General features: G+C 40.9%; 1 protein-coding gene across 2 annotated transcripts in view; it reads right to left on the bottom strand.

Moving 5' to 3' along the window:
- Positions 1–18,895, bottom strand: part of GOLM2 (golgi membrane protein 2) — a 113,065-nt gene extending 94,170 nt beyond the window's left edge. The window contains exon 1 of one of the 2 annotated variants that reach the window (XM_082854405.1): positions 18,398–18,895. In XM_082854405.1, the coding sequence (XP_082710531.1) occupies positions 18,398–18,724 (327 nt within the window). In that variant the 5' untranslated portion in view covers positions 18,725–18,895. The remainder of the gene's footprint in view (positions 1–18,397) is intronic. The other variant, XM_082854406.1, reaches the window with a different exon arrangement.
- Positions 18,896–26,647: the final 7,752 nt, after the last annotated feature.

The raw sequence follows: 26,647 nt of genomic DNA, 5'->3' as shown, positions 1-26,647 counted from the left end.
ACACCATGTGTAGAGCCAAAGACACACAGACATTTTGGGAAGACAGCCATGGAAGATGGAAACAGAGACTGAAGTTATGCTGCCATAAGCCAAAGAACGCTTGCAGTTATCAGAACCTAGAAGCATCTTCTCCTAGAGGCTCCAGCGACAGCATAGCCCTGTCAACACCTTAATTTTGGACTTCTACTCTCCAAAAGTGTGAGATAATAAATTTCTATTATTTTAAGCTATCCAGTTTGTGGTAGTTTGTTACAGCAGCCCTAGGCAATTAATACACATAGTGAATACTCAAAAGTTATTTGATTTGTCGGCAAGATAACTACTCTTATATAATAATATATAATTTTATATATTTTAAAACAATATATAGATATAGGTATATAATGTGTGGCAATATAGTTTATTGGAAATGACTTTTGAAATCAAACAGACCTTTGAGTTTAGAATTCTGCCATTCTCTCACCTGCTTGTTTCTTCCACCATAAAATGAGAAGGATTAATGGAAATACATAAAAGCCTGTCCAGTACAGATTTTTTTTTTATAAATTTATTTGTTTTTGGTTGCGTTGGGTCTTTGTTGCTGTGCGCGGGCTTTCTCTAGTTGCAGAGAGCAGGGGCTACTCTTCATTGTGGTGTGCGGGCTTCTCATTGTGGTGGCTTTTCTTGTTGCAGAGCACGGGCTCTAGGCACGCGGGCTTCAGTAGTTGTGGCGCACGGACTTAGTTGCTCCACAGCATGTGGTATCTCCCCAGACCAGGGCTCGAACCCATGTCCCCTGCATTGGCAGGCGGATTCTTAACCACTGCGCCACCAGGGAAGCCCTCCAGTACAGATTTTGACATTTAATAATGTTAGTTTCTTTATTTCCTGGGTGCATTGGTATAGTTAATCTTGAAGAAATTTGGTCTTTTTTTTTGGCCACGCCACGCAGCTTGCAGGATCTTAGTTCCCCAACCAGGGATGGAACCCGTGCCCCCTTCAGTGGAAGCATGTTGTCCTAACCACTGGCCTGCCAGGGAATTCCCTGGTCTTGTATTAAAACACTAATATATTAACTGAAAAAAATATATTGATCACATAATGTACTCTGTACTACAAAGTTCTTAGAAACATGTCCCCACTTTTCTTTTTTTGGCTTCCTTTCTTATTTCCATATTTCTCTGCCTTTTCTTTTTCCCATGATAAGGATCAGAGTAATCCCAGGAGGTTTCATGGAGATCATAAAACTAACTGATTCTTGAAAAATGTTGGCTAGGATTCAGTTATGCAGAGAAAACCTAAAAGAACATTCAAGGAGATTCCTTCCACCCACTGCATAGAGGAAAAGAAACAATTCATGTTCTATAATGTGGCAATGTAGTATATGTCCTCTGAAGCAACAGGGAGTACTTGTTTAACTGTGACTTCATAAAGCAAAAACTGTTTTTTGTGAATGAAGACCTAAGGTTTCCGCATTTTGGCTTCTTACTTGGAAGAGAATTAATGCTCCCTTTGACTAAAGTTTTTGTCCATCTTGGCACAGGCAAGGCATGGAGTAATTTTAGTTTCTCACAGTGCTTCAATTTTCTCTTTCTGATTCTTAAAACTTTATCTAACTTTCTTGCTTTATTTTTTCCTGGCCAGGTAGCTCCTTTTGAACAGTGTTTCCTCAGAGATTTTTATCAGTTGCCTTCCATGTCCCATTCTTCCTCTCTGCCAAACTATGTCCTTCCCCTAAGGATGACTTCAAAACTTATCTCTAGGAAGACTTTTCTATTTAATATGAAATAATTTATTTTCTCTTTACAATTTCAAACTTACATATCTAATTTAAATCAACTTGGGAAAAAAATTCTTCTCATTTGATGATTAACAAAGGCCTAATCCACTAACATTTTCCACTCTTAACTATCTTAAGTTAAGAGCTTGACTATCTTTAGCATTTTGTACTGTAGATCTCTCTGGTCCCTCCTTCCTGCAACTTTTCTCCTTAGCTTCAATAACACCCATTTCCTCTCATCTGATCCCTCTCCCACTCAATGTTTATATACCCTGTGCTTCCATTTTTAACCCCAATTTCATTTCTTTATTTATATTTGAGCCTCTATTTGGGGTCAGTTCCTGTGCTACATGCTGTGGATACAGCAGTGACCAAATGAACAAGAGACAGATACAGTATACGGAGTTTACAATCTAGCAGGGAATATGAGGGGAGGTCCTAACATCGCTTAAGGGGTTGGGGAAGACATTTCTGAGAGAGTTTTAGTTGAGTCCTAAGAAAGATTAGGCTTTAGTGAGGTAAAGAATTAGTGAGAGGTTTGAAGGAATAAGGAGCTTGGGAGAGATGAGAAGAGGGTTCTGAGTATAGGGCACTATGTTTCAAAGCACAGAATAGGGAAAAACATGGAAAGTTTGAGGATCTGAAAATTCAGTATGTGGTGTGGAGGGAGCTAAAAGAATAATAATATTTGATACTGGACTGCAAGGCTGAAGTCATACTGTGAAAATATCTGTGAGCTATGTTAAGGGCAATAGGAAGCCATTGATTGGCTTTCCCACAGTTCTACTGCATGTTTTAATTTTTATTTTTTAACAACTTAGTTCTTGTATAATTTACATATAGTAGACTGCATCTATTTAAAGTATGCAATTTGATGACTTCTGATAACTTTATACGTCTGTGTAACCACCACTACAATCAAGATATAGCACATTTTTACCACCCCCTCAAAGTTTCCTCTTGCCCCTTCGTCTTCCTTCCCTCCACCTCTGGCTTCAAGCAACAACTGTTCTATTTTCTACTATTATGGATTAGTTTGCTTTTTCTAGACAATTATGTAAATGGAATCACAAGTATGTACTTTTTTACATTGGTCTTCTTTCACTCAGCATAATGTTTTGAGATTCATCTATGTTGTTGAGTGTATCAATAATTCATTCCTTTTTATTGTTGAGTAATATTCTGCTATATGAATTTATCACAATTTGTTTATCCATTCATCCGCTGATGAACATTTGGGTTTTTCCAGTTTTTGGTTTTTGTGAATATAGCGACTATGGGTATATGTGTATAAGTCTTCGTGTGGTCATATGTTTTCATTTCTCTTCGGCAAATACCTAAGAGTGAAATGGCTGGGTCATATTTATAACATAAATACTTAACTTTAAACTTATATTTAACTTTATAAGGAACTGCTAAGTAGTTTGCTAAAGTGGTTGTACCATTTTATACTCCCACCAGCAGTATATGAGAGTTGTAGCTACTCTACGTCCACACTAACACTTGGTATTGTCAGTCTTTTTGTATTAGTCATTTTAATGGATATGTAGTGGTGTCTCATTGCAGCTTTAATTTGCATTTTCTTGATGACTAATTTTATTGAGAATCTTTTCATGTGCTTATTTGCTATTCATAAATCTTTGATGAAACGTCTGTTCAAATTTCTTCTCATTTTAAAAAATTGGGTTGTCTTATTATTGAGTTGTAAAGGCTTATTTCGGACGCGCAGGCTCAGCAGCCATGGTTCACGGGCCCAGCCGCTCTGCGGCATGTGGGATCTTCCCGGACCGGGGCACAAACCTGTGACCCTGCATTGGCAGGTGGACTCTCAACCACTGCGCCACCAGGGAAGCCCATGTAAAGGCTTTTTATATACTCTGGTAAAATTTTTTTCTTCCAGTTTTAGTCAGATATATGACATACAGCACTGTATAAGTTTAAGGTGTACAGCATGATTTGACTTACATACATCATGAAATGATTATCACAATAAGTTAGTGAGTGTCCATCATCTCATATAGATATAAAATGAAAGAAATAGAAAACATTTTTTTTGTGATGAGAACTTAGTATTTACTCTCTTAACAATGTTCATATATATAACATAGAGCAGTGTTACTGATATTTATCATGTTATACATTACATCCCTAGTACATAGTGGATGTATTATAACTGGAAGTTTATTTTGATCTTTTGACCACCTTCATCCAATTTCCCCTCCCCCCACCCCCTCCCTCTGGTAACCACAAATCTGATCTCTTTTACTATGAGTTTGTTTGTTTGCTTGTTTTTGAAGTATAAATGACCTACAACACTGTGTTAGCTCCTGTTGCACAACATAGTGATGTGGCATTTCTATACATTTCAAAATGATCACCACAATAAGTCTACTTACACTATGTCACCATACAAAGATAACACATAGTTATTTACTATATTTTCCACACTGTACATAACAATCTATATCTATGTATAGATATGATTATTTTAAGTTGCTGATCTCTTAAGTTCAAACGCATTTTAACAACCCTGCATTTTTACTCCCTGCCCCCACATTCACTGGTTTTGACACCATATTTTACATCTTTTTCTTTTGTGTATCCCTTAAACTGCTTATTACAGATATATACGATTTTACTACTTTTGTCTTTTAACTTTCCTACTAGCTTCATACATGACTCATTTACTACCATTATGGTATATTTGCCTTTATAGAGAGACTTTTCCTTTTGTAATTTTCACGTTTCTAGTGGTGGTCTTTTATTTTTCGCTTAGAGAAGTCCCTTTAACACTTTTGTGTAAAGCTAGTTTGGTGGTACTGAACTCAAGGTTTCTTCTTGTCTGTAAAACTTCTGATCTCTTCATCAAATCTGAATGAAAGCCTTGCCAGAGAGAGTATTCTTGGTTGTACGTCTTTCCCTTTCATCACTTTAAATATATCGCGCCACTGTCTCCTGGCCTGCAGAGTTTCTGCTGAAAAGTCAGCTCTATGGGAGTTCCCTTGCATATAACTTGTTGCATTTCCCTTGCTGCTTTTATTTTATTTTTTAACATCTTTACTGGAATATAATTGCTTTACAATGGTGTGATAGTTTCTGCTTTATAACAAAGTGAATCAGCTATACATATACATATATCCCCATATCTCTTCCCTCTTGCATCTCCATCCCTCCCACCCTCCCTATCCCACCCCTCTAGGTGGTCACAAAGCACTGAGCTGATCTCCCTGTGCTATGTGGCTGCCTCCCACTAGCTATCTGTTTTACATTTGGTAGTGTATATATGTCCATGCCTCTCTCTCACTTTGTCCCAGCTTACCCTTCCCCCTCCCCGTGTCCTCAAGTCCATCCTCTAGTAGGTCTGCATCTTTATTCCTGTCCTGCCCCTAGGTTCTTCATGACCTTTTTTGGGGTTTTTTAGCATCTTTATTGGAGTATAATTGCTTTACAATGGTGTGTTAGTTTCTGCTTTACAACAAAGTGAATCAGCTATACATATACATATAATCTCATATCCCCTCCCTCTTTTTTTTTCTATTCTTTTTTTTTAACATTTTTATTGGAGTATAATTGCTTTACAATGGTGTGTTAGTTTCTGCTTTACAACAAAGTCAATCAGCTATACATATACATATATCCCCATATCTCCTCCCTCTTGCATCTCCCTCCCACCCTCCCTATCCTACCCCTTTAGGTGGTCACAAAGCACCGAGCTGATTTCCCTGTGCTATGCAGCTGCTTCCCACTAGCTATCTATTTTACATTTGGTAGTGTATATATGTCACTGCTACTCTCTCACTTCGTCCCATCTTATCCTTCCCCCCACCCCATGTCCTCAAGTCCATTCTCTACGTCTGCGTCTTCATTCCTGCCCTGCCCCTAGGTTCATCAGAACCATTTTTTTTTAGATTCCATATATGTGCGTTAGCATACGGTATTTGTTTTTCTCTTTCTGACTTATTTCACTCTGTATGACAGACTCTAGGTCCATCCACCTCACTACAAATAACTCAATTTTGTTTTTTTATGGCTGAGCAATATTCCATTGTATATATGTGCCACATCTTCTTTATCCATTCATCTGTCGATGGACACTTAGGTTGCTTCCATGCCCTGGATATTGTAAATACTGCTGCAATGAATATTGAACCACTGATCTTTTTATTCTCTCTGTAGTCTTGCCTTTTTTAGAATATCATATGGTTGGAATCATATAGTATGCATCCTTTACAGACTGGCTTCTTTCACTTAGTAATGTGCATTTAAGTTTCATTTCTTTTTAATTGATTAATATTCTTCCATTGTCTAAATGTACCACGGTTTATTTATCCATTTACCTACTTAAGGACATCTTGTTTGCTTCCAAGTTGTGGCAATTATGAGTGAAATGATATAAATGTATGTGTGCAGCAAGTTTTCAACTCCTCTTGGTAAATACCAAGGAACACGATTGCTGGGGTGGTACGATGGTACAAATGTAAGAAACCCCAAAACTGTCTTCCAAAGTATCTGTACCATTTTGGATTTTCAGCAGTAATGAATGAGAGTTCCTGTTGCTCCATGTCCTCACCAGCATTTGGTGTTATCAGTGTTCCAGATTTTGGCCATTCTAATAGGTATGTAGTGGTATCTCACTGTTGTTTTAATTTGCGTTTCCCGATGACATGTGATATGGAGCATCTTTTCATATGCTTATTTGTCATCTGTGTATCTTTTTTTTTTTTTTTGCGGTACGCGGGCCTCTCACCGCCGCGGCCCCTCCCGCCGCGGAGCACAGGCTCCGGACGCGCGGGCCCAGCGGCCACGGCCCACGGGCCCAGCCGCTCCGCGGCACGCGGGATCCTCCCGGACCGGGGCACGAACCCGCGCCCCCCGCATCGGCAGGCGGACTCCCAACCACTGCGCCACCAGGGAAGCCCTGTGTATCTTTTTAAGTAAGATGTCTGTTAAGCTCCTTGGCCCATTTTTAAATTGATAGCTGTGCTTTTTAGAGATGTATCTCTATAGCCCCATACATTGCACTCTTCTACCCATACCCTATGACTTTACTTATATTGAAATTACATGTTGTCTTCTCTCACGCTAGGCCATGAGCTCTTTAAGGGCAGGAACTGTGGCTGATTAATCTTTTTATTTTCAGCATGCTTCCCAGCTCCTGGTATGTCTGGGTGTTCAGGAAAGCTTTGTTGGACAGAACTGAACTCAGGCCAGTTGTGAGGTGTACTGTATCCTTGGTGACATGGGTGGGTGGGGAAGGCTGGAATATGGGATTACATTTCAACACCAATTCTCTGATGCTGACTGGGTTGATTCAGTTCTGACACTAACTACCCAACTACCCAGAGTTAACACAGTCCCCACAAGTTAAGGACACAGTCCCACAGGATTACCCCTTCCCATATCAGACCCCAGCCACAATTTTCAGGTATCTCCAAGAAACCCACACTTCTGCCTGGCTGTCTACAAATTGGGGGATTTGTATGATCTCCTCAGGTTTGGAAATATTTTAGAATACCTCACAGAACTCAAGAAAAGCAGTAAACTTGTGATTGCCCTTTTACTATAGAGGATCCAAATGAATAGCCAGATGAAGAGGTACGTAGGGCAATAGCATGGGGGAGAAGAGGGTACAAGAGCATCCATCCCTGTGGAGTCAGGGTGCACTCCAGTACATCAATATATTCATCAATGAGGAACCTTCCCGAACTTCACTGTTCAGAGTTTTTAATTGAGGTTTCACTGCGTAAGCATTATTTTTTTTTTAAATTTTTTTTATACAGCAGGTTCTTATTAGTCACCCATTTTATACACATCAGTGTATACATGTCAATCCCAATCTCCCAATTCATCACTCCCACACCCCCGCCGCTTTCCCCCCTTGGTGTCCATATGTTTTTTCTCTACATCTGTGTCTCAATTTCTGCCCTGCAAACCAGTTAAGCTGTACCATTTTCTAGGTTCCACATATATGTGTTAATATATGATATTTTCTCTTTCTGACTTACTTCACTCTGTATGACAGTCTCTAGATGCATCCACATCTCTACAAATGACCCAATTTCATTCCTTTTTATGGCTGAGTAATATTCCACTGTATATATGTACCACATCTTCTTTATCCATTCGTCTGTCAATGGGCATTTAGGTTGCTTCCAGGACCTGGCTATTGTAAATAGTGCTGCAATGAACATTGGAGTGCATGTGTCTTTTTGAATTATGGTTTTCTCTGGGTATATGCCCAGTAGTGGGATTGCTGGGTCATATGGTAATTTTATTTTTAGTTTTTTGTTTTTTGTTTTTTTTTTTTGCGGTACGTGGGCCTCTCACTGTTGTGGCCTCTCCCGTTGCGGAGCACAGGCTCCAGATGTGCAGGCTCAGTGGCCATGGCTCACGGGCCCAGCCGCTCCGCGGCATGTTGGATCTTCCCGGACCGGGGCATGAACCTGTGTCCCCTGCATCGGCAGGCGGACTCTCAACCACTGCACCACCAGGGAAGCCCTATTTTTAGTTTTTTAAGGAACTCCATACTGATCTCCATAAGGGCTGTATCAGTTTACATTCCCACCAACAGTGCAAGAGGGTTCCCTTTTCTCCACACCCTCTCCAGCATTTATTGTTTGTAGATTTTTTTGATGATGGCCATTCTGACTGGTGTGTCCCTTGCTGCTTTTAACATTCTTTATCTTTAATTTTTGCCACTTTAATTACAATGTGTCTTGGTGTAGTCCTCATTGGGTTGATCCTGTTTGGAACTCTCTGTGCTTACTGGACCTGGATGTCTGTTTCCTTTCCCAGGTTAGGGAAGTTTTCAGCTATAATGTCTTCAATTATGTTTTCTGTCCCTTTCTCTCTCTCCTCTCCTTCTGGGACCCACACAACGTGAATGTCAGTATGCTTGATGTTGTCTCAGAGGTCTCTTAAACTGTCCTCATTTCTTTTTTTTTCTTTTTTCTGTTCAGCTTCAGTAATTTCCACTACTCTGTCTTCCAGCTCACTGATCCATACCTCCGTATCATCTAATCTCCTGTTGATTCCTTCCAGTGTATTTTTCATTTCAGTTATTGTATTCTTCATCTTTGTTTGGTTCTTTATATTTTCTAAGTCTTGTTAAAAACTTCAAACATCTGCTCATCCAATCTTCTCCCAAGTTCCTTGAACATCTTAACAATCATTACCTTGAATTCTCCGTTGGGTAGATTGCCTATCTCCACTTCACTTATCTCTTTTGGGGTTTTATCTTGTTCCTTCATTTGGAAGATATTCCTCTGTTGCCTCATTTTGCCTAATTTACTGTTTTTATTTCTAAGTATCTGTTAGGTTGGTTTCATTTCCCAACCTCGGAAAAGTGGACTTTTGTAGATGTCCTATGCGTCCCAGCAGCACACTCCCCTCTGGTCACCAGAGCTATATGCTCTAGGGGTGCCCCCTATGTGGGCTACACGGGCCCTTCTGTTGTGGTGGTCTGTCTACTGCAGGCAGTCTGGTAGGTGTAGCTGGCCCCCAGCCCTGTTGGCTACCAGGCTGTGCCTTGTGTGGAGGCTGCTGGCCACTGGTTGGTGAGGCTGGGTCACGGGCTACTAGCTGAGGGCCCTGGGGTCCTAGGACTAGTGTTGGCCCACTGGTGGGTGAGGCCAGTTCCTGACACAGCTGGCTGCAGGGTCCAGGGTGTCCCAAAGCTGGTGTTGGCCCACTGGTGAGTGGGGCTGGATCCTGGGGTAGCTGGCTAAGGGGTCCAAGGTGGTATCAGCCTGCTGGTGGCTGGGTTTGTGGCCCAGGGGGTGCCAGGGGCTAGTGCTGACTTGCTAGTGGGCTGAGTGGAGTTCCCAGGTCTCTGGTTATAGGGCCTTGGTGGTCTAGGAGCGGTGTTGGCCTGCTGGTGGGCAGGGCTGGGGCCAAGGGGGTATTAGGGCTGGTGCTGCCCTGTTGATGGGTGGGCTGGGTCCTGGTACAGAAGACTGCCTTGATATAATTCTTCTATCAGATAAATGTATCGTGAATATTTCTTCCAACCCATGACTTGCTTTTTCTTTCTTTCTTTTTTTAAATAGTGCCTTTTGAGGAGGAAAGTTCTTAATTTTGATAGTCACATTTATCTGTTTTTTTCTGTATGGTTCATGCTTTTTGCACCCTCAAAATCCATGCCTATCCAAAGTCACAAATATTCTCCTGTGTTGTCTTCTAGAAGATTTATAGTTTCAACTTTTACATTTAGGTCCATGATTCATTTCAAGTTAATTTTGTATATGTTGTGAAGCAGCACAACAGTATACAACACCACACCCACCCCACCACCGTAAAGATATCCAGTTGCTTTAACATCTTTCGTTGAAATGTTTCCCCATTAAATTGTCTTGGCACTTTTGCCAAAAATCAATTGACCATATATCTGTGTGTCTATTTCTGCACTCTACTCCGTTCCAGTGATTTATATGCCTATTTTTTTCAATAATTCCACACTGTCTTGATTACTATATCTTTATAATAAGTTGTGAAATCAGGGAGTATAAGTCCTCCTACTTTGTTCTTTTTAAAATTGTTTTGGCTATGCTAGGTTATTTGCACTTCCATATACATTTTAGAAACAGCTTGTCAGTTGCTACAAAAAAATAAAATAACTTTTAAAAGTCCGCCAGAGATCTTAATTGAATCTTATATTAGTTTTCTACAGCAGGGGTCCCCAACCCCCGGGGCAGGGACCATTACTTGTCCACGGCCTGTTAGGAACCAGGCCACACAGCAGGTGAGCGGCGGGCGAGCAAGCGAAGCTTCATCTCCTGCTCTGCATCGCTCACATTACCGCCTGAACCATACCCCGCCCCCCTCCCGTCTGTGGAAAAACGGTCTTCCACGAATGCAGCCCCTAGTGCCAAAAAGGTTGGGGACCACTGTTCTAGAGCCATTATAACAACGTACCACAAACCCAGTGACTAAAACAACTAAAAATTTTCTCTCACAATTCTGGAGGCTAAAAGTCCAAAATTAAGTTGTCTGTAGGGCCATGCTTTCTATTTGAAGGCCCTAAAGGAGGATCCTTCCTTGCCTCTTTCTTAGCTTCTAGAAGTTGCTGACAATCCTTGGCATTCCTTACCTTATAAATGCATCACTCCAATCAAGGCCTCCATCTCCACATGGCCTTCTTCCCTGTATTTCTTTTTTTTTTTCCCCTGTATTTCTTTATGTATCCAAATTTCCTCTTCTTATAAGGACACAAGAAATTGGATTAGGGTCCACTCTAATCCAGTAACCCATAACACTTTGTATCAGCACTAAGGACTATCAAGAGATTATTGGAAAATTTTTAAAATATGGTCCTTCCTCAAGCAACTTAAGATTTTGTTGAGAAGACAAAGTCAACACCTAAGAAACTATTAGTGAAAAATGAAAAACAAAATAAATTAGTGTGGCTCAAACAATAAATGTTACTTGTGTACAAAGAAAAAAAAAAAGCATACTCCAGGTCAGAAGTCCCAGAGGGCTTCATGGTCGAAGTACCAAAAGATTAGTATAACAGAGAAACAGAAAAGAGGCAAGAGATAAGAGTCATTAACAGGAACAAAGGTACAGAAACAGAAATTAATATGACACAGAAAGGCAGGTGGGGAGACAAAGGTAAGCAAAGCAACATGTCTGGAACACAGTTTGGGTCAGGAGACTGGGAGACGAAGGTAGATGGAGGCACTCCATGGAAGACCTTAAAGGTTAGACAGCAGAATTCTGATTTGACACAGTGAGTGATACAACTACTCTGAAAGTAAGGTTTGAGGAAGATCAGGTTTGATTAAGGGGGAGAACTAACTGAAAGAAATAGAGTCCAGGGCAAGGAGGCTAGTTAGGAAGCTCCTGCTTCCTTTCCAATCAATTCTCTATTCTGCAACCAGAGTGATGTTTTTATAAACTCAATCTGATCAAGTAACTCCTCTGCACCTTCACTGAATATGAGATGCTGAAGGAATCAAAGATGACACCAAAATTTCTAACCTCCACCTTAATAATAGTTGCATGAGCTTTATAAAGACCAAGAAGGTAGGAAAGGGATATATAGTTTGGAGAGGAGGTATGAGTTTTGTATGGCTTATGAATAATTTGAGGTAGCAATTAAACAACTGCTAGAATTTGGCCAGATTATGATGGGGGAGGCAGAGGCAAAGGTAGGAATTTTCATGTGCAGCATATTAAAGAACTGTACAAGGCTGATCTTCAAATTACAGAGGGATAGGCAGGCTTCAGGGAGTCAGCTGAGACAAGTATGAGAGGAGTTAACTAAGCCTAATTAGAAGTGGACCAGGAAAGGTGGCAGGGGTGGAGTCAGACAACCAGGAGCAAAGGGTGAGGCAGGCTGGCTAGAGCTGGGACGGATCTTAAGCAGGAACCCAGACAGAATCCCATCCTGGAAAGAAGTCAGGACAGAAATAAGGAAGAGGTTGTAGAATAGTAATAGCTAACATAACACTTATTAAACATTTCTTTTTTTTTTTTTACTATGTGGTAGGCATTGTTCTAAACATTTAAAAGAATTTATTCACTTAAACTTCACAAGAGTGAGAGAGCTAACTATTACTGTCCTTATTTTACAGATGCGGAACCAAGGCACAGAGAAGTTAAGTGATTTGCCCGGGGTTCTACACATAGCAAATGGCAGGCCAGGATTTGAAACCATGGTAATGAACATCTACTCTGTGCCAGGGTTTTTACATATACTTATTTGGTATGTGTATGAGTGTTGTGTACACACACAAACGCAACGAGGATTTTTTTGGAAAAAAAAAGTAATATGCTACCCACCCTCCTTTCTGGCACATGACCTTTCCCCTATTCAAGCAAAGGTACAATATATTACTGCCATCAAGGAGGATTATGGTTGTTAAAGGGAAAAAGAGGTCATTTACTGTTCAGCTTCAAACCTAAAAACTGACTTTTTTTTTTCATCTGTAATAAAACAACAGTTTTGGGAAAGTCTTTTTCTACATTCTAACAGCTTCTTTTATTTATCAAGAGCTTGACTTGGCCCACCTGGATCACGTAACTTTGGTACAAGATACAGGCAGGAAGAATTCAAGTTAGGAAAAGAGAAATAACCAACACCTAGGAAATAGAAGAAAGGGTTTTTCTCGCAGAAAGAAGAAAGAAAAAGCAGTGTGTGTGTCACTGATTCCCCCTTGTTATGGGCTGAACTGTATTCCTCCAAAACCCATATACTGAAGTCTCAATGCCCAGTACCTCAGAATGAAACCTATTTGGAAATAAGGTCTTTAAAGAGGTAATTAAGTTAAAATGAGGCCATTAGGGTGGGACTGTAATCCAATACGACTGGTGTCCTTATAAGAAGAGGAAGAGACCCCAGGGATGCAGGAGCACAGAAGGACAACCATGAGATGAAAAAGCAGCAAGAAGGTGGCCATCTGCAAGCCAAGGAGAGGGGCTCTAGAAAAAACCAACCTGCTGGTACTTCAACCTTGGACTTCTAGACTCCATCAGAGTTTATGTTACATCAGAACATAACTTTCTGTTGTTTTTAGCCAACCAGTCTGTAGTATTTTGTATGGCAGCCGTAACCAACTAATACACCCCTCTAGGCTGAAACTCCTTAGGGAGGAAGGCAAAAAAATAAGGTAAATGTGGGGGGAATCCCAAAGAAGTGGAGCTTATTTCTCACTTCCATGGACAATTTCAAGCTCCCTTAAAGAATTTCTGTGTTCTAACAGCCCAGATAACAGATTGAAAATGGCAGGATAGAATAATAAATTAGAAGATGTCCAATGTCACCTTTCCGATTCCTGTGGAGCAGGGATTCCTAGATTCCCAAAGATAGCCTGACAGTTGCAATGAGTACACCTAGCACCTAGACTTTGGTCTCTAATACCATTTTCCAATAAAAGGAACTAGGGCTCCATGGAGAAGGAGTCTAGGACTGGGGCAGGAAGTATATAAGATAAGCCAGAAGCATCTTGTAGTGCCAGAAAGTAGGGGTTTGTCACAATGATGGGGTATTATGTCAGAGGGATACAGGAGGCAAATGAAAGAGCTCCCAATGGCCAAAGTTGGAACGATTTGAGCAACAAAATAAAGTAGCACTGGATTATAACCTAAAGTATAAAATAAATATCCATGAATCCATACTGATATAAATGACTGAATAAATAAATAAGGGAGAAGAGATAAAGGTCCAAGTAATTTATATGCAGAAGAATTCCAAGTAATTTATATAGATACTCTGCCCTTAAGGAGATAGAACATAACTCCCAATTCATTAAGTGCACATAGTAACTTCCTTCCAAAGAGTACAGCATGGAAAAGGAGAAAAAGAGAGTAACTTTACAGTGGAGAAACCTGACAAACACTACCTCAAGCCAGGTGATCAAGGTTAACATCTAGTGATAAGTCATTTTGAGAGATGTTCCCTTGATACGATGAGTATGGCACTTTATCTCTGTGGTCTTCCTCCCCAAAACCATTACCTGAGTCTAATCCTGAGAAAAGCATCAAACAAATCCCAACTGAGGGACATTCTACAAAACACCTGACCAGTGATCCTCAAAACTTTCAATATCATAAAAAACAAAGTCTGAAAAACTGTCACAACTAAAAGAAGACTAAAGAGACATGACAACTAAATGTACTGTGGAACCCTGGATGGGATCCTGGAACAGAAAAAGGGCGTTAGAGAAAAACTGAGAAAATCAAAATAAAGTATGGACTTGTTATTAATAATGTATCAATAGCGATTCATTAATTATGACAAATGCACCATATTAATGTAGGATATTAATAACAGGGGAAATTAGGTGTGGGGTATGAGGAAACTGTACTATCTTTGCAATAATTCCATAGATCTAAAATGTTCTAAAATAACAGTTAAAAAAAAAATGGTAGCCGGAGCACGGACTGCCTTGCCAACACCCCCTCAAAACACATCATACCTAAGGCAGCTAGCTCATCAGGGCAAAGGGATTTTTGGTATGGAACATCTATGGAGTGGAGGGGGGAAGGGTATATAGGGAGGTGATGCCGCCATAAGATCCTGGTCTCCAAAAAACTGTGAAGCAAGTAGCTAGTCAGGCAACCAAACACCACTGTTGATACTTAAGATAAAGACCCTTGAGGAACCCCAAAACCACGTGCAGATTTGAGGTCACTGCCCACATTGCCCTGGGGACACATAAGATTTAACCTACATCTCAGACACTACGGTGACAATGAGAATATTAACAGTCAGGATACCTTACTTAGGCTGCAGCTAAGGAACTCTCAACTTGACTGGCTTCAACAATATGGAAATTTTTTTATCTCACATAACGAGTGCCAATATTCTATTGTAACACCCCACTCTGCCATCTTCATTGCCTCAGCCATTCCTTAGCTAATTCTCGTGGCACTCCGGTTGCCTCAATTTCAGGTATCACGTGCAGAAGCAACACTATCTGGCAGAAGAGACCATCTCTTCATTTTGAAGAGTACTGCTCAGGTACTTTGTAGAATGTCCCTGAATATGAGTTTGTCTGATGCTTTCTTATGATTAGACTGGAGATTTTTGATTTGGGGTAAGATAACCACAGACGCGCAAGTATGACTCTTTTAAGGAGCAAGGAAACTTCCCTTCATGACTCACTAGCCAGCCCCTTCCTAAACTAATCACTGGGAATAATGAAATTACCATAATCAGTTTAAACCAATCAGGACTTACCCCTGAGTCACAGAGAAGGATATATACCAAACAAAGGGGGTATAAATGATTATTGAGGGGGCCAGCACCAGCGTGTACTATATAGGTAAAAACCCTGAAAGGCAGAGAGAGCCTTTACTTTAAAGAGACTACATTAATGATTAAACATTAAAACAAGTCTATTTCAAAATGGAAGACACTTTTAATTGTCAAATTTACTTCAACACTATCACCACCCAAAGGGATTTTAGATCATTTATAGAAAATAAATCCCTCCTCTCAGCTATTGAGGGAGTGGCAGGAATAAAGGAAACACCTCTGAAAGACAAATTTCATCTATAGTTCATCTAGACCAAGACAGCCCTTTCTATTAGTAACTCAAAGCCTCCTCATTAACCCCAGGAACATACACTCACAAGCTCTCCAACGAAGATGCTATAGCTAGTTCAAAATATAAAATTGACATGCAAAGAAGAGGTACAGATTTGTGAGCCAGCTGCATAGAATATATTAGCCAAACAATAGTTAAGATACCTGGGGCAACATTTCCCAAACTAGTGTGCTTTGCTACATTTTTTTGTACCATGGTAACAAGTAGGCCATGAAAACAGTAGTCGGTGATCAAATTAACTGATAGAGACTAAGTTAAACAAAATTAAATAGGCTTCTTTACTAATACATTTCTCAGAGCCTTTATATGCTAGCAGGCATTATGAATTCCAAGACGAGGGTATACTGCTTATATTATTTAACATTTCCCTCCAAAAAGAAGGCTTTTCTCCTGACCATCTACAAACAATTTCTAGGACAGCATTCTGTTTAACACCACCTTGAGAAATACTGCTGTAAGGGGAAAGCAAAGGCCCAAGAATAAAGTCCATTACTATTACGCTGTTGAAGGGGGGAAAAAAAATCCATCAAAGAATATAGTGAAGAAGGCAGGAAGCAAAGCCAGAGAGTTCAATGATACAGAAGCAAGAAAGGAGATAGTTTCCAAAAAGCTAGAGACAATCAATTACTGAGAAATTAAATAGAATGAGAATAAAAATGTTTTTTTGGATTTGACCAGGAAGACTGACACCTGTGACCTTCAAGAGAATAGCTTCAGAAAAGAGGAGGAAAGAAGGATGGCATACAGAATAAAAAAATTAGGATGGGGATGAAAAAAGAAATAGATGAAACATTTATAGACCACCCATAACCGGAGTTTAGCAGTGAAAATTTAAAAAGACATTGGTTGGGGCTTCCCTGGTGGCGCAGTGGTTGACAGTCCGCCTGCCAATGTAGGGGACACGGGTTCGTGCCCCGGTCTGGGAGGATCCCACATGCCGCGGAGCGGCTGGGCCCGTGAGCCATGGCCGCTGAGCCTGCGCATCCGGAGCCTGTGCTCCGCAACGGGAAAGGCCACAACGGTGAGAGGCCCGCGTACCGCAAAAAAAAAAAAAAAAAAAAAAAAAAAAAAAGACTTGGTTGATTGGGAGAAGGGAGTATATGGAAGAATAAAAAAATTTTAGAACAGCGAACACCTACATATGGTTGAAGGTAAAAGTGAAAACCTACTGAAAGAAACTGATAATTACAGTCCAGTAGATGGAAGAAATGGAATCCTGAGTATAAATTACTAAAAAAGACTTATCTTTCTTTCCAGACTGGAGAGAATTTGAATAGTATGCCTAACCATTCCAAGACTGAAGACCTTGTTTTAATACTACAAAATTTCATGGATTTCTGCCTATTCCACCCAAGAGAATTTTTCAGTCTGTAGAGTTCAGTATGTAGTATGTTTGTAAGTTTGCTGAGCTCTTGCCCCTCTCAGAAGCTATCTGTTATGGTGAAGGTGTAGGTCATAGAAAAGCACTTACCTGAGGGCTTCAATCTTCATGAAATAAGAAACAAGGTAGAGGTCGGTGACAATAAGGAAGTTGGGAGCTCAGGATATTTTAATTTATAATGACTTACTACAAATGATTTTAATATACAAAATAAAAACTTATAATAGGAACACACACAAAAAAGGGGTCCTACCAAAAGGAGGGTCCAGAAAGAAAGGCATCTACTTATCCCACCCAGAAATTTACTGTGGTAAATCAACAGAAGTTGCATAGGTCATAAGTTAATAACATAGTTCCCAATATGCTGGTGAGAACAAAGACTATTCGGCGGCGGGTCTAATCACAGTCTAGCTTTAAACTTTTAAAATTTAAACTTAGTATGGCCTTCCAACACCAACCCTAATAGTCAGGCATACAAAATTTCATTTTTATTTCCTTTCAAGATCAATGAGGACAATGACATGAGATTCTGTTGCTTAGAACTTATTTCTAGGTTCTACCTTTTCGGCTAATTTCACTAACCATTCAAACTGAGTACATCATTTTGGATTATCTATGTCCAAGTCACAAGTGGCTCACATATGGCTCCAGAGCCCATCATAACATTTTCATCACAAAAAAGGCAGTAATATCCGACTCTCTGCTTAATACATAGCCCTATAGAGATGTAAGAAAACTCAGACTGCTTTAAAAAATATATGGTGACCATCGTAAATAGAGGAGTTAGAGGAGGCCCCATCCTTTAAATAAATAAATTAATAATAATCAGTGTGCACGGAATAAAAGATAAGGTAACACACCAAATCCGGCAGCCTCCAGATTTGTGTATCTGTAAACGTAAGGCGGCCGACCACATAGGCCAGATGATTACTACTGCCAGCTCAGCAGCTGAGCTTGGAGAAGAGGCGGCATCCACACACAGGCCACTCTTGAGAACCAAAACTTACAGCCAGTTTCATCTGGCAGGGACTGGAAAATGTGGCAGTGATTAAACCGGTTAAAGTCCGACAGAAATAGGGTTGTTAGCGGTAAGGGGAGCCTCCGAGGCTTCAATTCTGGAAGGCATAAGGCAGCCACGGCTGGGCGAACACCCCCACCGCGGAGCTGAAAAAAACTGGGGGTTGAGGGGAGAGGGCTCGTCCTTACCTTGTCATCCTCGCATCTTTTCCCGAGGCCCTCCCTGGCCTGCAGCCGGCTGCTGAGCCGGCCGTAATCGGCCTCTTTCTGGTCAATCTGTTTCTTGTGCGAGTCCACCAAGAGCAGCAGGTCCGAATTGCGCTTCTCCAGGCGCCCGCGAGCCACCTCGGTGCGCTGGACCTGGCCCTGCAGCTCGGCCACCTCCTCCTGAAGCAGGACGTGGCGGGAGGAGATTCTCCAGTAGTTGAAGGCGAGGACCGCGATCACCACCAGCAGGACCACCAACACGAAGGAGGGCAGGCGGCCGGCCCGCCTGTTCGCCCCGAAACCCACCATGGGGCCGAACCAGGCTGTACCCCGGTGCCTCGGCGCCGACGCCTGCAGGCAGACGCTCAGGCCGAGGTGGCTGAGTTGCCTGGGGTACACGGCCCCAGGGCCGGCTGAAGCCGGAGGCGGGCCGATTCGCCCGCCCGCGAGCCGGAGAAGGGGGCGGGGCCGCAAGCCGCAGGCCCCTCCCCGCCCCCCCCTTCAAATCCTGCCACAGCGCGTTCCGCAGGCGCTGAACTAGACCCCGCACCAGCTGGGCGGAACCAAGAGAACCCAGCTACCCGAACCCCAGGTCCAACGCTTCAGGGTTAGGGGGCGGGGAAAAGAGCCGGAAGGGGGTGGATTTAACTCTGGCCCCGCCCATTGGCTGGGTCTGGGTCGCCAAGGGGGCCATTTCCTAGTTTCCGCCAACGCCCCCTCTTCTCGCGAGAAAGTGGGCTTTTCTCGCTCTTCGCAGTCTTATCTCGCGAGGGTTATCTCAGTCTGGAAGAGTGTTGTGATGATTTTGGCGGTCTGGGTTAGTACTTGTATACCTGAACTGGAGCCCCTTCGGCTTTTACCTGCTCAATCCCCTTGACCCATGGTCTAGGGAGTGCCTACCATGCCATGGCCCTCGTGAGAGTTTTTGCTTTTGAGGACATCTGAGGTTGCGGCCGCTATGTAAGGAAAACTTAGGTGAGCTGCGGGCAGAAGGGGCGACTAGATTTTGTATTTGCTTCAGTAGGTTTTCTTGCTTGTGCTAACGATGTGGAGAGAAAACAATAACAAGAAAGAAAAAGACCATGAAATTGTGGTGCCCCAAACATTACGGGGGAAAGCAAGAGAAACTAAGTTTTATGACTGAAAGAGGTGGTACCAGCCTGGTCTCCAAGGTTACTGCTTTCACTAATGGAAAGAACTTCAGAATGTATGAGCCCCTGTTCCTAAACTCACTGCTGCTTTTGCCTTGAACTGGGCTTCCAAGTAGAAAGTCCAGAAGCTGCCCACAATGAATGATAACTTATGCTGTTACTGACAGCAAGCACGGTCTGGGTTAGATATAGTAGCTCTCTTACAAATTGTTTTTGCATACTTAGTCTCATATTATCGTCTCAGCAACACAGTTTTACAGATGAGGAATCCAAGACACAAAGATGTACCAGAAACTTTCTCAAAATCCCATATCTTGTTTGAGACAGAATTAGGCTTGAATTCGGGTCATTGGTCTCTAACATCATTGCTCTTTGCATTATACCAGGCTAACTGTTGCTATATGTTCGGCATTAATTACAGTGATGCAGAAAAAGCCCTCACCTCTTTCGTGTTTTCTGCGTATTTGTCCTCGCATAAAAGTTTTTTTTTTAAACACCTTTCGCATAGAAGTTTTATAAGTTATTTGGCTCTATCCTGTTTAAGGGGAAGATGGAGTTGGTTTATTTTTCAGACCTCAGGTTCAAGAACGAACATAAACCAACCAAATGCAAGAACTTTGGTATTTTCATTCAAATCAGAGTGGTATGATTTTGAAGTAAGAAGACTTGTTATCTTTGAATAATTATTCTATGTCTCCTGTCCATTTCAAAAATAAAGTTTCTTGCCTAATAGTCCTAGAGTAGCCTGGAAGAATTATTGCACCCTGAAAGAGGGATGCTTTCTCTCTCACAAATACAGGAAAAAAACACCAAAATTATTAATATTTAATCCACATCAAACTTGAGCCCTTTGCTCTGGCTTCATAAGATCTAAAAAATCCCCTCCAGTCTCAAAGGACAAGCAGACCTTGGCAGAAGGGAGCAAGGCAAAACTGGGAAATCCTCGTCTATCAATTTCATATTGACTTTGCTTTGCTTAGCCAGCAGTTGAAACTGTAAAGTGACATTAAACTGCTTAAGATGTTTCAGATGATCTTTCCAAAAGTGTTTTCATTTTTATGTGGGATTCTAGCATGTAGAAGTATAATATTGTACAAAACACATTCACATACTTTTTTTATCAGATGCTTAAAAGAACTATTTGGTACCATTATTCCATTTTACAGATGTGGAAGTAACTTGCCCAAAGTCATACATCTAGTAAGTGGCAGGGCTGAAGCTTGAAAATCCTCTTTCTACTCCTCCCCCAGGGAGAAAATTTTTTTTATCTGTTTTGATGGTTACCTCTTTGAGTTCTTCCCTCTACTAACAAACCCAATCCAGATATCATGAAGACAGTGTATAAGTCCTCTCCTATAGATGGTTCTGGATTAGGCTTTAAACTAATTGAGGTAAAAGTCAATTCCTTAAATCAGATGATCGAGGTTAACAACAACAGTGGTAAGTCATGTTGTTAGCATGTACCTTTGATAGGATGTGATGGAAGTAGCACTCTGTGGTTTTCCTCCCCAAAACTCATAACCCTATCTAATGGAACTCTGGAACTCTGTAGTATTTTTACAGGTTTTCTGTACTTCTAAAACTGTTCTAAAATTTTTAAAATTAGTTATAAAAGTTCCTATTTATAAAAAATCTCCATAAAAAGATTTATGATATCAAGTATGGATATAAATATATTCATATAATTGGAAAGGCAGTATAATCACAGATAAATAATGTTTTAAGATTTAATAGAGGACGTCCCTGGTGGCACAGTGGTTAAGAATCCACCTAACAATGTAGGGGACGTGGGTTCGAGCCCCTGTCCATGGAAGATCCCACATGCCATGGAGCAACTAAGCCCGTGCACCACAACTACTGAGCCTGCGCTGTAGAACCTGTGAGCCACAACTACTGAGCCCATGTGCCACAACTATTGAAGCCCCCACGCCTAGAGCCTGTGATCTGCAGCAAGAGAAGCCACTGCAATGAGAAGCTTGCGCACCACAACAAAGAGTAGCTCCCGCTCAACGCAACTAGAGAAAGTCAGTGTGCGGCAACGAAGACCCAACACAGCCAAAAAAAAAAAAAAAAAAAAAAAAAAAAACCCTTTCTAAAAAAAAAAAAAGATTTAATTGAAGCATAAGACTCTATTACCCAGTGGCAAGTGAGGTTAAATCATAGGAATTTTGCTTTTATATGGAGCTCATTTTCTTGAGCTCAAAACACTGTTTGGCATATATTGTCTTCAATATATGTTGACTCAAAAAATTTGACTTCCTGGATTTGAGCAAAGGAGTAGTTATTTTATAGCATATTCTTCAATATTTAGGACATTGAGTAGGACTAGGTTAGAGAAGGTAGCTTGTAGAAATAGAAAATACACAGATGTGTAGGCAAGTTCTTTCCATTGTAAATAAAAAACAACCTAACTGGTTTAAGCAATAAATAAGTAAAATTATATATGTGTGTTTGTGTGTGTGTGTGTGTGTGTGTGTGCATAGATAGATATATACTAGGGTAATTTACAGTACTATTAGAAGAGCACCAGGAACTGGGGTCTTTCTGTTTCCGCCCTCTTCTTGGCTTTATTCTCTCCTACTTCAGATGGCCCTTTTCCTTGTAGACAGGAAATGTGGCCCCAGCATCCATAGGGACACATCCTGCCAGTTCCGTGATCTGAGAAGCAAAGGAGTTCAGTTTTCTAGCTGTCAGTACAAAAATGACCAAGTAAAGGTTCTGGTTGTCCAAGCCTGATCGTGTGCACGCCACTTGTACTTATCACTGTGCCCAGGGAGTTGGGGGATTATGATTGGCCCAACATAGGACACTCCTCTATTGCCAGTGAGCAGTCTGATACCAAGAAACAGAAAGAGAGTTGGGTAGAACTAAACAAATAATGTCGTGGCTTCTGGGCTCTTAGTTCCCCAACCAGGGATTGAACCCGGGGCCCCGGCAGTGAAAGTACTGAGTCCTAACCAATGGATCACCAGGGAATTCCCACAGTTTTCTTTTTCTTGACATATATTACCTCCCTTCCAATTAAGAACAGTCAATGACTGAATAAAGACATGGTGTCACCGGTTGGGTTCCCCAGGAAACAAACACTGAGATGGAAGTTAGGAAGGTTTTTTTTTTTTTTTTTTTTCAGGTACGCGGGTCTCTCACTGTTGTGGCCTCTCCCGTTGAGGAGCACAGGCTCCGGACGTGCAGGCTCAGCGGCCATGGCTCACGGGCCAAGCCGCTCCACGGCATGTGGGATCTTCCTGGACCGGGGCACGAACCCGTGTCCCCTGCATCGGCAGGCAGACTCTCAACCACTGCGTCACCAGAAAAGCCCAGGAAGGTTTTTTAAGGGAGTGTTCCTGGGATCACCACCCAGAGAAGAGAAGGGAAGGGAAGGGAGGAAAACAGGATGGGCAGAGGGAGAAGTTGGGCTGCTATAAAGTCTCAGTGAAAGTCTCAGCCAACTCCCTGAAGAGCTCTGAAGCTGGGATGTCCCTTCAGAGCTGTCCTGCGTTGGAGGGGTCCAGACCTTTATACCCCCAGATCAACCAGGTTTTGGATGGCTAGGGGAATTGACTTTTCCCTAGCCATCCAAAACCAGTCACAGGAAGGGGTATGATGTCATGCATGGAGGTGGTGCTATGATGTGCCACTCAGATCCCATTCCAGGAATGAAGGACTTTTTCCCCCAGCTGCTGGGAGTGCTGTCAACAGATGTCAACAGATAGCCCTCAGCTATCAGCCCCCTTCAGAATTACCTCAGCTGAAAAGGGTTACCTTGTGAAGAGAGTGCCCCCTTCCCATGGCAGCCAGTACTAGTCAAGAGAAAACACAGTCGTTAAGTTACTTCCCTTAACGACTGTGTTACTTCCCTATGTCAAACCCATTTCCTACAGTTGTATAGCAAGAGGCAGTATACTGTAATGGGTAATGTGGGCTCTGGAGTAAGAATGTGTGAATTAAAAGTCTCTCTTTGCCTCTTAATAAGTTTGTAACATCAAGCCAGCTACTTAAACTCAGAACCTCAGTGTTCTCATTTCCAAAATGGCCTATCAGTTAGGATAAAGTTTGGCTCCATTGAAGGGGAAAAAAATAATAACTTAAACAAGATAGGGTTTTCTCCTTTCTCACATAAAATAAATTGAGAAGCAGGCCATCTGGGACTGGTATGGCAGGCTCTTTCCAGCTCAGTGCTCTGTCATCCCTACAGTATGGACCTCATCTTCACTTCCAGACATGACATTCTTGGTCCAGGAAGCAGGAAGGAGAAAGGGTATGCCCTTCTCCAACTATTAAGAAGACTTCTCCAAATGTACATTTCCACTTCTCATTGCTCTGAAGCTAGTCACACAGTCACCACCCTGAGACCAAGGAGGCAAGGAAATATATCTTACAGCAGCAATGTCCTCATTTGAAAATTAGGGTCTTTTAGTGAAGGAAAAGGGAAGAAAAAGTATAAGGAAGCAAAAACAAACTCTGTCACAAAGGGGGGTAATCCTAATGCTTATTTCATATGGTTGTTGTGTGAACTAAATGAGTTAATACATGTGCAGTACTTAGAACAGGCACTTAACAAGTATTCAATAAATGTTGCTACTACTGCTGCTGTTACTAGAGCAGTGGTCCTCAGTTTGTGGTGGGGGCATGAATGAATCTATATGTTCACTAACCTTTGTCTATATATTGAATAAATAATTTCTACGAAATCTCACTACTTTTTTAAAAAAATCTGAGATGCTATTGTGATGAATAAAATAAAAACTTATTTAAAATTACTAGTGACTTCATAACCTTTTCCATTATATATTTTCTTAATCAGTGGACACTGAAGGTATAATTACTGTCACATGAGTATCTGTACAGTTTCTGACATTAAAAAAGAAGTTCTTAGGTCAAAATATTGGTAATTTCGGGACTAAAGGGCTGTGGTTTTGGTAGGACTGCAACCCAGCATCTAGTAGCCTTTCCAGCCTTATTTTTTTCCCTGTATCTCATGCCCTAGCTCTAAGGATATCCTGTTTTTCATGCTATCTTATGTTTCTGATGCTTTGTTTGACTATTTCATACTGGAAAGCTTCCGTAACTTTCTTTTTTCACTACCATTTATTCATTAATTTCTTCATTATTAATAACAATGTTACAAATATCTCAGATACCCATGTGATCACAATTATATTATTACTATAATAGTTGATTGAGAAAATACTTAATTGAAAAGTTTATTATGAAGTGAGTAATGCTTGTTTTTTTTAATTGAAGTATAGTTGATTTACAGTATTGTGTTGGTTTAAGGTACACAGCAAAGTGATTGAATTATATCAATATATGTATTTCAGATTATATTACATTATAGGCTATTACAAGATATTGAATGTAATTCCCTGTGTTATACAGTAAATCCTTATTGCTTATTTATTTGATATATAGTAGTTTGTATCTATTAATCCCATGCTCCTAATTTGTCCCTCCTTTCCTCTCCACTTTAGTAACCATAAATTTGCTTTCTATAAGTCTTTGTTTTATATATAGATTCATTTGTATTATTTTTTAGATTCCACATATAAATGATATCATATAGTATTTGTCTGTCTGACTTCACTAAGTATAATATTCCCTAGGTCCATCCATGTTGCTGAAAATGGCAATATTTCATTTTTTATGGCTGAGTAATATTCCATTGTATACATACACGTATATATACGACATCTTCTTAAGCCAATCATCTGTTGATGTGCACTTGGTTTGATTCCATGTCTTGGCTATTGTAAATAGTGCTGCTGTGAACATTGGGGTGCGCATTTCTTTTCAAATTAGAGTTTTTATTTTTCCAGATATATATCCAGGGGTGGGATTGCTGGATCATACAGTAGCTCTATTTTTAGTTTTTTAAGGAACTTCATACTATTTTCCATAGTGGCTGCACTAATTTACATTCCCACCAACAGTATACAAGGGTTCTCTTTCTGCACACCCTGTCCAGCATTTATTATTCGTAGACTTTTTGATGGTAGCCATTTTGACTGGTGTGAGGTCATACCTCATTGTGGTTTTGATTTGTATTTCTCTAATAATTAGCAAAGTTGAGCATCTTTTCATGTGCCTGTTGGCCATCTGTATGTCTTCTTTGGAAAAGTGTCTATTTAGATCTTCTGCCTATTTTTTGATTGGGTTGTTTGTTTTTTTGATATTGAGTTGTATGAGCTGTTTGTATATTTTGGATATTAACCTCTTGTCAGTTGCATCATTTGCAAATATTTTTTCCAATACTGTAGGTTGTCTTTTCATTTTGTTGATGGTTTCCTTTGCTGTACAAAGTCTTTTAAGTTTGAATAGGCCCCATTTGTTATTTTTGCTTTTATTTATTTATTTATTTGCTCTGGGAGACTGATCTAAGAAAATATTTCTATGATTTGCATCAGAGAATGTTTTGCCTATGTTCTCTTCTAGGAGTTTTATGGTGTCATGTCTTATATTTTGGTCTTTAAACCATTTTTTTTTTTTTTTTTTTGCGGTACGCGGGCCTCTCACCACTGTGGGCTTCTCTTGTTGTGGAGCACAGGCTCCAGACACGCAGGCTCAGCGGCCATGGCTCACGGGCCTAGCTGCTCTGCGGCATGTGGGATCTTCCCGGACCGGGGCACGAACCCCTGTCCCCTGCATCGGCAGGCGGACTCTCAACCACTGCGCCACCAGGGAAGCCCCCTTTTAAACCATTTTGAGTTTATTTTTGTATATGGTCTGAAGAAGTGTTCTAATTTAATTGATTTACATGCAGCTATCCAGCTTTTTCAACACCACTTGTTGAAGAGATGATCTTTTCTCCATTGTATATTCTTGCCTCCTTTGTCATAGATTAATTGACCATAGGTGCATAGGTTTATTTCTGGGCCTTCTATTCTGTTCCATTGATCCATATGTCTGTTTTTTGTGCCAATACCACATTGTTTTGATTACTGCAGCTTTGTAGTATAGTCTAAAGCCTAGAAGGGTTATCCCTCCAGCTTTGTTCTTTTTCCTTAGGATTGCTTTGGCAATTCTGGGCCTTTTGTGGTTCCATATAAATTTTAGGATTGTTTGTTCCAGTTCTGTGAAAAAT

The sequence above is a fragment of the Leucopleurus acutus genome (assembly GCF_964270905.1).
Source record: "Leucopleurus acutus genome assembly, chromosome: 1".
NCBI classification, from domain to species: domain Eukaryota; kingdom Metazoa; phylum Chordata; class Mammalia; order Artiodactyla; family Delphinidae; genus Leucopleurus; species Leucopleurus acutus.
Note: the sequence above shows the minus strand (reverse complement) of the source record. Positions and strands in the feature narration are given on the sequence as shown.